We start from the raw sequence: 12,589 nt of genomic DNA, 5'->3' as shown, positions 1-12,589 counted from the left end.
AAACCTTTGGAGTTAATTTAAGACTCCTTTGTGGATATTGTGTTTTGCATAGGCTTGGTGAAACGGGTACTCGGCTGTTTTGTTTACTAAATAATGTTCCAGACACGTAGCTCTTAGAGAAAATATCAAAATGTATAATGGTGTTTGTTGGGCTGTTTTTTTTTTTCAACTGAAACAATCAGTTGGGGAAATGTAGCATTCCATTTATTTTAACACATGTTGTGTTGGTAATTATATTACAAAATGCTATAAATAATTGTCCAGCCATTTAGATTTTCTGAAATTGGCTAATAACATTTATATTTAGTCCATTCCCATTGGTATACTAGGTTAAGACAGATTATAATTGCCATTGGTTACACATGTGAAGTTCCTGTTTTGGAAATTTCGAGTATACATAGAGTGTGTGTGTCAACTCTGCTTTGCACAATAGATCTTTTAAAGTGAGCCAAAATCCAATGAAGAATTGCCTCAGGAAAGATGACACATTCTGGATCGTTTTCCTTCATGTCAATAAAAAGTCAATCTTCCAGCGTTGCTATTGTTCATATAATGTTTCCCAAGTTTCCCCTGTTATGAATAAATATAGCAATAATGAAAAACAGAAGTGACAAAGGAAAAGAACCCCACCTCCACCTACTTATCAGGTGTCCTCATCTGACTTGAGCGCTGATTGCTTAAAAAATGGGGGTTGGGTAGTGGTGGGAGGTGTGTGTTGGGTGCTAACGCAATGTATTGTTGTACATTTGTTTTTAAAAAAGAGAGAGAGAACTGTTTAATTCAAGTCCTGTTTCTATCGTCTCTTAGAAAGTAGTACTCTTGTTACTAGATCATTTTGAATGGTGTCAGGCTACATTTTTGTTTGATAATCGTCTCCGGGTGGCTTCTTCTTCTGTTACATGTTGCTGTCAGTTTCAGCTTATATAAGCAGTACCAGAGTTGGGACTATGATGATGATGTTGTCGTTATACAGACGTGAACAAATTGGTTGGTACCATCTCTGAAATGACTTATAACTGCCATCTCGTGTTGTTTATTCCATATTTAACACATATCTGACTTTATTTTTGATTTCTGATTCAGTTAAATATTTGATACAATTAAAGAAATGCAAACACGCCATAATAATAATAATAATAATAATAATAATAATGGATTGCATTTATATAGCGCTTTTCAAGGCACCCAAAGCACTGTACAATTCCACTATTCATTCACTCTCGCATTCACACACTGGTGGAGGCAGCTACAGTTGTAGCTACAGCTGCCCTGGGGCAGACTGACAGAAGCGAGGCTGCCATATCGTGCCATCGGCCCTTCTGGCCAACACCAGTAGGCAGTAGGGTAAAGTGTCTTGCCCAGTGTAGTGTCTCCACACTGCATATTTTCAGCTGTTCCCATGGATGTTCAATAGAAGATTAAGATCCTGGCTCATGGAGGACCATTTAAGTAGTCCAGTGTTTATTTTCCAGCCATTCTTGAGTGCTTTTAGCTTTCTGTTTTGGGTCCTTATCCTGTTTTAGGACCCACAACCTGGGGCTAAGCTTTCTGACACTCCATGTTCACAGTAGGTACACTAGGTGTCCTTTGTTAAAGCTGATAGAAAAAAATCACCAGTTTTACCTCAGTCCAAAGGAATATGGGGTTTGTCAACATGCAGTTTCGCTTTTTTGTATTTTTCCATCAGCAGAGGAGCCCGCTTGGTTCTTCTTCCATGGAACCCGTTATTGTTTAACATGCAGAGGATGGGGTGATCAGATAGTGACATGGCATGACATTTTGAATGGCTTTCTTTACTCTTCTTCCACCATCCACACTATCACTTCTGATGAACCTGGGTTGTAATTCTCCTTCCGTACACATCCTGGAAGGTTGGCTTATATTTTGTAAGAAAATTGGCAACCGTGGTCACAGGAACACAAAACCTCTGGAGGTAGTCTTAACCTTTAATATCTATAATCTTCTGTCGGAGATCCACAGACAGCTGTCTCCTTTGCTTTCTCTGGTTAATGTTCAGTATGTTGCATACAGTGATACCTGATTAAGCAACAGCCAAAGCCCCTTTAGGATAACTGCAGTAATGTTTCCCTCTTTTAGGTGTTGTTCTCCCGATTTGCCTCTCCCCATGTCAACATCCACCTGGACTCAAGACCTGTCACCGCCAGTGTAGCACTGCTCGATGCTGACCATTCAGATGGAGCCATTCTGATGGCCACAGGAAACAAGGTAAACCACTAATTATGGAATGCGCCTGTGCCTTTTTTGTTTGTTTGTTTTTATATTAAGTTCTTTTGTTCTGAATTCTGCCCACCTAGATCACTAAGGTCCCTTTAATTGGCCCCGGCTGTGGTCAGCTGACCACATGCATTTCGTGTTTGTTGTCGTCAAGAGTGACAGAATGTGGCTGGTGTGATGGACGCTGTACAAGAGCAAGCGAGTGCACCTCCTCCATCTGGACCCAGGACTACTGCACACCTGAGATTACCAAGGTAACCACAGTACACAAAGGTTGTGCATGTTTTGCGTGTTCATCATTAGCCACAGGCATGATTTGGTCATCCAAAATGAGCACTATTAAAGCTCATTGATATTTCAGTTTTTAGGTTTCTTCTATATGTTCTTCAGTGGTTCTGAAATAAAAAGCAAACTTAAGTAACTTCTCCTGACTGTGTTTCCTTAACCATGTATCATACAATCACACCATGCTGTGTTCATACCTTGCACAGGCTGTCTCTTACTCTTCTCCTGCCAAATACTGTTCATGTAACCTGTCTGTTGAGCCTTTCATCTGCACGTGTTTGCACTGTATTTGTATAGTACTTACGAAAGTTAAGGTGCTTCCTGAGAGGCAGACGTTTTACAGCTGCACTGAACTACTAAACTCTACTCTGGCATTGTCAGACTCAACTAAGCTCAGCTGGCTCAGCTGGATTCCATTCTCTCTGACTTTAATGCTACACTCCATGCTGCTACTCTGCCTTCATTTAAACACACACACACACACAAAATGGCAGCTGACCTCCATTGCCCTAAATGTACTTCTAAAAGCACCTTTTGTGCTTGAAGGTCTTTTACAAGACTTGGCCTCAATCCAGAAAAGCTGAGTGGAAGTTTCTTGCACAGCAGTCGTTGCCTGGTTGTTACCTTCTGAGGGTTGTTACTTACTCTTCTGCATCATGTGCTCAAAGTGTGTGTGTGTTTTTGTTTTGTTTTTTTCTAAGAAGGAAACCAGTTGTTTGAAAAAGCTTGGTATTGAGCAGTTTTTAGAAATGGACAAAATTAAGTTCAGAATTCAACTGCACACTTCTTTACTTTCTACATCTCATCTCAGAACATATTTATAGTATTGCAGATGTCTGTTAAGTTCAGGGTCCACATCTCAATTTTATGGGAAGAAAAATGTCAAAGGGATTGTTTAAAATATGTTCTTTATGAATGCATTAGGTTAGTCCAGCCTCTGGACCAATACGAGGCTCTACTGTAGTGACGATTTGTGGCAAGAACTTTGGCTTCGACAAGACAGAGAACTTCAAGGCTTCCATGGTAACCGTGGAGGTGGCAGGGGCTTCCTGTAAACTGTCCAGGCAAGAAAACTCCAACAGGTATGCTTGTGTTTTAGTAAAGAGTGTTTTTTGGGGTTGGGAGTGTTAATAAATGTTGTGCATGTGTTTTGTGCAAGTTGCACTGGCCTGCTGTGACGTATTCGAACAGCACTGGTTCTGCACAGTATCTGAAAAGCCAACTTTTAGAGGAAAAGGGAGAGCCAGAGTGTATGTTAAGTGGTGAGTGTTTATGAAACAAAGGGACCACTACACTGGTGTCCTATAGGGGGAGAGCGCATTTATTAGGGGTTATTGTGTTGAAGGAAGAATGTTAAGAAGCCCCAAACACCCCCACCCCTAACTCTTTTGCAGCCTGCAACATTCAACACATGACTCCCTTAACTGAAAAATTGCTGGGAAAAATCGCTGAATGCAGACTTTCCGCTTTCCCAAATCCACTGGGGCCATGTCCCATTCAGAAGAACCCTTTTGCTACAAACAACCTCATTACAAATTGGGGGGAAAATAAAAACACTGCCCACACAATCCCATGAAAATTGTGTCTTTGTGCATTCCTGCAGGGCAGTGGATGATCATTGAATTAAGCTAAATGCCGGCTGGCTTGGCAGGGTATAATGCCTGATCTATGTGTTGTTTGGGGGGGGTTGGCTATAGGTGGACTGAGATGCACTGTTCCCCGGTGTTTAATGGGAACCTCACCCCATCAGGAGATGTTGTGAAGGTCACCAGTGGCCAAAATGTGACCAAGTTCAAGGGTTTCAATTTTGTGGTAAGACTACTTTTTTCCTTCTTTTTGGTATCACTGTTTTGAAAATGTCAGTACTTTACAACTGATTCTTGACATGTAAAAATGGAACATGGTGATATCACATGTTACCAAGTGTACTTGATGATGGTAAAGCTGCTGTTTAAAACTGTTTAGGATTGATTTGTAATTCTTCGGTTCTTACGATTCTTAGAGTCAGTTTCAAAAACTATATATTTTTTACCCACAGAGTGGGTAACAAACTTTATACATACCTGTTATTAAAATGCATCTTGGGCTACAGCCTTGTGCAAAACAAATGGGTAGTGATAACTGCGCGCTTATGAACTGGTGCATCACTGCTTAATTTCCCTGGGGTGATAAATGTCAGACAAGTAAGCGGTCCTAAAATATCAACTGAACTTCTTGTACACTGCTAGAAAGTTAACTTGCTCTCAAGTTTTCCAAACCGCCTCAGAATGCCATCACTGATGATCACATGAACAAGTACTTGATATATTGAAAATAATAATTTATATAATTGTAATATTACTCGTATTCACGATAAATAAATTCATATGTAAGGTAGAGACCCAACAGTAATACAAAGAAACCCCCAACAATCAGACGACTATGAGCGAGTACTTGGCAACAGTGGGAAGGAAAAACTCTCTTTTAACAGGAAGAAACCTCCAGCAGGCTCAGGGAGGGCATCTATTTGCTGCAACTGCTTGGGGTTTAGGGGCAGGAGACAGGACAAAAAAACATACTGTGGACACAGAGAAATGAATAACGCATATGCATGGTGAGTGAAAAGATCTGCGAAAAAGTGGTGCTCAGTGCAACATGGGAAGCCCCCAGCAGCCTAGGCCTATTGCTGCTTAATTAAGGGAGGATTCAGGGCCACCTGAGCCAGGCTTAACTTCTAGGCTTTATCAAAAAGGAAAATTTTAAGCCTAATTTTAAAAGTAGCAATGTCAAAATCCTGAGCCCAAACTCAGAGCTCCTCTTTCAACATGATATATGATAAATATGGAGAAAACCCAGCTCTTGTAAATATTTAGTTTACCCTCCATCATTAATAACACCATTTAGTTGATATTGCAGCACCATGGAAGAGGATCTGATAGCTAGATAAATCTGAAAATCGTGAGCACTAAAATCTCCATGTGTTCTTCATAAATCCTGGGTACGTTCATACCTTTACTTTGTAGTCCAGTAGTGATCATACCACATGTTAATGTCAATGCCAGATTAAAAAAAAGTTGGTGGTTGTCTCCTTCTCTACCTGTAGGACCCTGTGATCAGTGACATCTTCCCAACATTCGGGCCAAAGTCAGGAAACACCATGCTGACCATTACAGGAGCAAACCTGGATACGGGAAGCAAGCGAGAGGTGACAATAGGGAATGCAATCTGCAACGTTCAGAGGTACGATCACTCTTTTTTTCTTAATACTGCCTTTGTTTTCTGTTTGGCTTACACAGATATATTGTCTGCATGGATAATTTCATGTTAGCCTTTTTAGTTGTGGGCTTTTGGGGAGGTTTTTTTCATGTCATCAGAAAAGAATATACAAGTGTTTATTGTGCCTTAGCATTACTTTCATTTTAGGGAGACTTTTTTGCCTAGCATTAGCCTTTGTAGAAAGGCTAATAAAATTAAATGATCTTTTTTCAGTTTTTCACTATCTCTTGTTTTTCTTGCTCTTGTCCTCATACCTTTTTCTGCTCTACAAGCAGAATTACCTGCAGGACCGATGAGAAAAATGCATGAATAGCCTCTTGGACAATGCTTACCATTGTACATACTAAAAAAAAAACCCAATACATCATTTGTTTTTACTCACTCACCCTGACCTCATCTTTATCACCACCATCAGCTGGTCATCCAACATGGTGACCTGTAAGACGCCACCATATGCTGTTCTCTCAAGCCAAACTGTGAAGCTGACAGTGGATTCGGTGGAGCGCCGCGCCCCTATGCAGTTCACCTACAACCAAGACCCAATCATCAACAACATCCAGCCCTCACGCTCCTTTGTGAGGTTAGAGTTTAGTTTATTAAGATCCCCATTGGCCCCTGCGATAGCTGTAGCTACTCTTCCTAGGCTCTGACGAACTTTTCAACAAAAAACCTTTTTCATATCTAAAACAGTCATTCAAATTATTCATAATGAATTCTGATATCATTTATAGCCACAACTGTGTGATGGCCAGAGTTGAACTGCTTACTACATATTTAAGCCCATTTCTTAAAAAAAAAAAAAAAAAGTTGGGAAGCAATGATTTACAAATCTCATAAATTTTATTCACAGTAGGGCATAGAAAACATTTCAGCTGTTTAAACTGAGGCATTTTACTATTTCACAAAAAATATTAGCTTTGAATTTGAGGGCAGCAACATGTCTTAAAAAGGTTGCAATGGGAGCAACAAAAGGCTGGAAATGTAAGTGGTGCTAAAAAGAAACAACTGCAGTTGTCAGTTTTATTCATATAGCTTAAAATCACAACAACAGTTACCTCAAGGGGCTTTGTATTGTAAGATAAATACCCTATAGTAATACAATACAATAATTAGGCATCTAATTAGGTCTGTTGGCAATAGGTCATTATCATAATTGGGTATGAAAGAGCATCTTAGAGCTTGGAAGAGTTTCTTAGAAGTGTAGACGGGCAGAGTTTCACCCAAAATACTACACCTTCAATTGTGATAAAATTCCAGAAGAAGTTCCTCACAGTAAAGTTCAGAAGATTTTCAGTATATGGTAATATTATCAAAAGATTCTTAGAATTGGGAGAAGTCTGCGTTCAAGGTACAAGGCAAACACTCAATACTGGATGCCCGTGATCTTTGGGCCTGATTCTGTTGTGGGGTGTCCTGAGCCCATGCAGTGGTGTCACTGCATGGGCTCAGGAACACTTACAGAAAACACTGTCTGTGAACAAAGTTCACCATCACATCTGCAAATGCAGATTAAAAGTGATAGCGACACAGTGAAGAAGCCATATATGAACATGATCCAGAAAGGCTGCTATCATGGGCCAAAGCTCATTTAGACAGCTAGAATCCTCAATCTGACAGAAATGGTAAAACATTCCTCTCACATTTTTCTTCTATTGTGAATAAAATATGTTTGAGATTTGTAAATCAGTGCATCCTGTTATTATTTAAATTTTACCGAGCATCCCACCTTTTTTTTGTAAGTGGAATTGTATTTAGTTTGGATATCATTTTGCAGTCTCAGCAAATTTCCTCTGAATATAAGCTGAGACATATATTTCTTGACCCAAGATGAAGTACGAAAGAGTGAGTTGGCGTTTCGACTGCCGATTAATGCTTTAGTTTTTACAGCAGTAGGAAATGAGTGGGAGGTGATGAGTGGCTAAACTGCTAACGCTAACAGCTGGTCACTCCCTGTAGGATTCTACAGTTTCCCCTTCTGATGCTAATGCTAATATCCTTTCTCTCCCACCTCACTGTAGCGGAGGCTGCACAGTGTCGGCTCATGGTTTTTTCCTCAAGTCCGGCCTTCAACCCATGATGCTTGTCTCCATTGGTCAGAATACTGAGACCTTCCATGTGGTAAGTACAATTCGGATTTTAAACATTAAAATGAGAAATCCATTAATTGTATTACAAACTTAAAAAGTGTGTTCACGAGCTTTACACAGTAAGTTTATGTTGGGTGGAACTCGTACTGTGGAAGTTGCATGACTGCAGAAACTGGCATTGATATCAGCAGTTGGGATGGGAGTTTATTTTAAATCCTGTTGTCAGTGAATCTATATTTAAGTAGATGAAGAAATGCAAGTTTGAAATTTGGTTTTCCACTGGTTTGAAAAATACAGTCTAGAGATGATGATACTTTGAGATGGCCACCTCTCCTTCTTTGGTTTTGTACATCAGTTCAAACTTCAATTCAACATAATAGAAAAAAGCCACTGTTTAAAGCTCTGTGGTTTTTTTCAAAAAATCATGAAAATGTAAACATGAATATGTCATGTAAGCCTTTAGGTTCCTAATTTACGTTTCTGAGTTTAGGTCTTGAGGCTTCTCATATCCTGGGCCGCATTAAATCACATGATGAACAGCAGCAGGCGAAATGGAGAAAAATAAACATTCCAGTGCCTCACTATCACATGCATGGTATTGCCATTATGCATACCCACGCTTCCACAAACCTCTTAGAAGAAAAAAAAGATTTCTCCACAATAGTAAAAAGCTAAAGTTTCAGACAGACATGAGAAGAAAGGAAATGGAAAATCCACAGTCTGATCTGCAGGATCCAGCTGTAACCTCTGACTCACGCACAGTAGCAGACGCAAAGCCTTTAGGATGCTCTGGCTCACCTCACCTCCGTCAGGTTTTATTCCACTTATTGCACGAAAGTGATACGCACACACATACACGTACACACACACACCACTTTACAGTGAAAGCCTGGAGGTGTTTTAAATTATACAACCTGACACACACACACACGGCTTTCACCACGCTGTCTGTGGCCCTTTAAAATTGCTAAAATTGATGTAGCTCAATTATAAAAGCCTTAAGAAGTTGTTAAATGTATATAAAATGTCATCCAGGTCATAAGTCAAAGGCAAGGGACTGGTTTGAGTTACAGTGACATTTCTACTGACTAATCCGGCCCATTAGACTCTTGATAAATGACATTTTATAGCTCATATATTATATCACCTGAAAAAGAGGATCATATTTGAACAGAGGGAAGCTGTACAATGTAATCATTAAGGTTAAATGCACTTTTTTTCTACCAGTCCACATGGCCTTAGTGTTATACTTCCTGCATTTGAGAGTATTTGAGGGTCTGCCTGGGTCCAAGTAAATGTCATCATCAGAAAGTGAAATGTGGCTATCCACTTACCCTCTACATTGTTGTGACTGCTCTGACTTACCCATGCAGACATTACGCTATCCATGCATTACGCTACAGGTTATTAAAATGACTTTGTCCACAATGTGTGCAGCTGAGATTATATAATTTCATCTAGGACATCTTCCCGAAGTGCCAGTGCAGTTACACTGTGGTTCACTGCAAAATGACATTCAAACTATTTCACATTGTAAGTCAGAGTGTTTTTATGGATGATATTACTGAATGGGATGGACAGTTTTGCTTCACTTCCCAGCAAAAAGATGAAGATCTTCAATGTAAAGCACAGGCGAGAGAAAGGGGAAAAAAAACTTATTGGCGAGTGTTTTGCTGTCTTAGCAAAGTTTTCATGTTGCAGCCAGAATAATTCAGTCCTGTCTGAAGTAACAGTGCTAACCGCATAAACTACCCAGCATGGTTTCCGACGATGTGAACTTACTGATCCTCTGATCCACTCTCATAGTGCACTTGGATAACAGTCTCACGGCTTGGGTTTCATTGCAGTTGCTGTTAAAATGATACCATTTTTTCTCCTTTAAGAGAGAAAGTAAATTAAATAAGTTTAACCTCTTCTTGTCCTGCCTTCAGCTGAAACTAAACAGAAACTGTTGCTCTTACTTTCCTGTAACTTCTCCAATTGCATATTCGGTTGGGAAATGGTTCTAGCAAATGTTCTTTGAGACTAAACGTGGCGTGTTTTTCTGGTGATTCAAAACAAACAAACAGGTCCTTTCACACAGGGAATGTGTGCCCTGTCTCTTTGTGTGTTGTTTGCTTTAGGGAGGCGGTTTAAGGGCAAGAAGTGTAATGATGTTATCTGTTATCCTGAAACGCTCCTGCAGGTTCAGTCAGGAGATGATAATAAGCTTGGTAAATACACACGAATACCTGAACAAAACACCTACTCTAATGGAATAAGACCTCGATGTCAAATCTTAGTGGCAGAATATCCTTTTACCTGTCTTTGTTTTTCTGTCACACTCTCAAAAACACACACGCACACACACACACACAGTCTGCACTGTCTCATCTTTCATTTTCCCTTTCTGTGGTCATTGACCTGCGTTCAGGTCATCACTTGATGGGTCTCAAGGGAGCTCAGGCTTCATTACACACCAACAGCATTCAATTCAATTCAATTCAATTCAATTTTATTTATATAGCGCCAAATCACAACAAATGTCGCCTCAAGGCGCTTCATAGATACAGAGAAAAGCCCAACAATCATATGACCCCCTATGAGCAAGCACTTTGGCGACAGTGGGAAGGAAAAACTCCCTTTTAACAGGAAGAAACCTCCGGCAGAACCAGGCTCAGGGAGGGGCGGCCATCTGCTGCGACCGGTTGGGGTGAGAGAAGGAAGACAGGATAAAGACATGCTGTGGAAGAGAGACAGAGATTAATAACAGATACGATTCAATACAGAGAGGTCTGTTAATACATAGTGAGTGAGAAAGGTGACTGGAAAGGAAAAACTCAATGCATCATGGGAATCCCCCGGCAGCCTACATCTATTGCAGCATAACTAAGGGAGGATTCAGGGTCACCTGGTCCAGCCCTAACTATATGCTTTAGCATGAGCAGATGCAACTCTGAAATTAGCCTGATGATCCAAAATTACTAGTTCCTATTCCTACTTCATCCATCAAGTAGACGGACCTCCCAGTGTAGCTGTTATCACTGCGTATTTTGTTGGCGAACTTCCACTGAGTTCCTCTGAGAGACAGTAGGTTTTTTCTTGGTTTTTTTAATTCCTTTATTATTTTTCTTTCTTCATTAGTGTTTCTTTAACATCCCCTCACATGTCGATGTCAACTGCTTCAATCATTAATCTCCAGTATGAAAAAAAAGACGATCTGTCCACTTCACGTGCCAAGATTTGCCTACTTCATGTTATTTTGCCTTTTGAGTTACACTGACATTCTCTGTTCTCTTGTCGCCACATTGCTTTGCTTTTTTAATTTTCTACCCTGTGTGAACAGTTAGCAGGGGTGTAGATTCTTGACTGACCAGTGGGTGATGCCACATCTCTGCTTAGTTAATTAAATCACGTTTTACTTCACGTGCACATCAAAAAATAAACATTGCTGAATTACAGTTTTGAAAAATGAAGTCATCAGTTTCAGTTTGTAGCAAACTAAATTTGACTGCTGTAGTTTTATGGGATGTGTAAGGCCATTTTGCTTTTTAAAGGGTTTTTTTATGTGTCACCTGGTCCTACGGTAATGGAAGCTTATATGCGGTTAGTCATGGTTTAGTTCACTTTAAAGGTATTAACACATTTTGTGACAGTGTGTGTGTCTAAGATGACTGAAGGCATGTTTAAGTGAACCTTCGACCTCAGAGATTATCGTTCATTTTGAACCGGAATAACAGACCAAAGAATAGCAAAGACGAATTTCAGGCTTTCCTGGAAAGGGCAAGAGAAAGCATGAAGTGAAATGCTTGTATAAAAAGAGCTATTATTACTAATGATTTAGGAAGGGATCATGCCCCATAGGGCTCCAGCTGTCGCCTGTTAAATTCTTTCCAGTAAACGGGATGGGTTAAGCCTTAGCCTAGGAAAGGACAGTATAAGTGTCTCATTGTAAGTCTCATTGTGTCTCATTGCACGGATCGTTCACAAATGGACAACACAGAAGTTTCTATCGCCAAGAGTAATGTGAGCCGACGTGTCATGGCTTTAGAACTGTGTTCATGTGATCAGCTTAGTGTCCGAGAAGCTGTTAAAGAATGAAAACCTGCCATCCAATCAGATGAGATCTTCAGCCCTGAGATCTTCACACTAAAACAGGTTGTAGAAAAAAAACCAAGACCTACTGAGAAACTAACAGCAGAGATTTAGGGGTCTCAGCTAGAGCCAGAGCATAAAAAAACAGCCAGTGTTGACTTGATATCTGGCCTTTAGATCTCCAGTAAAGCCCAGTCTCAGCCAATCTCAGCTTTCCCACAAACATCAAAGAGATTTCTTTTATGCTCCATCGTGAAAAGCTGGCATGGTCACAAAGTCAAAGGAGGCTACATATACACAAAAAAAAAAAAACAGCAAAATGTCATCTGTGAATTTTCACATTGCTCCTAACACAAAGTTCGGGGAGTGGAGTTCATGATGCCAGGACTGCTTTGCTGTACTGCACCATCACAGATAGTTTGGTTTAACTGGAGGCTTCACCGCAGCCAGACACCTGTTGCCTGAATTCACAGATTGGCTTGTTTCGTGTCAGACGCCTCTTTCTATCTCATCCTGGAGGAAATAATCCTTCCAGCTGACACCTGAATGCCTCACAGAGGTTCTTTACTTTCCCATGGCCCCCCACAGCTGGTAGGTGTCTGAAAGTATTTGTTCCTGTTAGACCTGCGCTGTGGCTAAAATACGAGGCCGTA

The 12,589-nt window shown here is 40.3% G+C and overlaps 1 protein-coding gene across 2 annotated transcripts in view; it reads left to right on the top strand.

Annotated features, from left to right (window-relative positions):
* The window catches only part of met (MET proto-oncogene, receptor tyrosine kinase), a 69,393-nt gene that overhangs the window by 34,319 nt on the left and 22,485 nt on the right, over nucleotides 1-12,589 (top strand). For both annotated transcript variants that reach the window (XM_085166858.1, XM_085166857.1), the window contains exons 4-10: nucleotides 2,098-2,226; nucleotides 2,316-2,489; nucleotides 3,445-3,602; nucleotides 4,218-4,332; nucleotides 5,603-5,739; nucleotides 6,191-6,355; nucleotides 7,794-7,893. In XM_085166858.1, the coding sequence (XP_085022984.1) occupies nucleotides 2,098-2,226; nucleotides 2,316-2,489; nucleotides 3,445-3,602; nucleotides 4,218-4,332; nucleotides 5,603-5,739; nucleotides 6,191-6,355; nucleotides 7,794-7,893 (978 nt within the window). The remainder of the gene's footprint in view (nucleotides 1-2,097; nucleotides 2,227-2,315; nucleotides 2,490-3,444; nucleotides 3,603-4,217; nucleotides 4,333-5,602; nucleotides 5,740-6,190; nucleotides 6,356-7,793; nucleotides 7,894-12,589) is intronic.

This window comes from Neolamprologus multifasciatus, chromosome 7 (assembly GCF_963576455.1).
Source record: "Neolamprologus multifasciatus chromosome 7, fNeoMul1.2, whole genome shotgun sequence".
Lineage (NCBI taxonomy): Eukaryota > Metazoa > Chordata > Actinopteri > Cichliformes > Cichlidae > Neolamprologus > Neolamprologus multifasciatus.
Note: the sequence above shows the minus strand (reverse complement) of the source record. Positions and strands in the feature narration are given on the sequence as shown.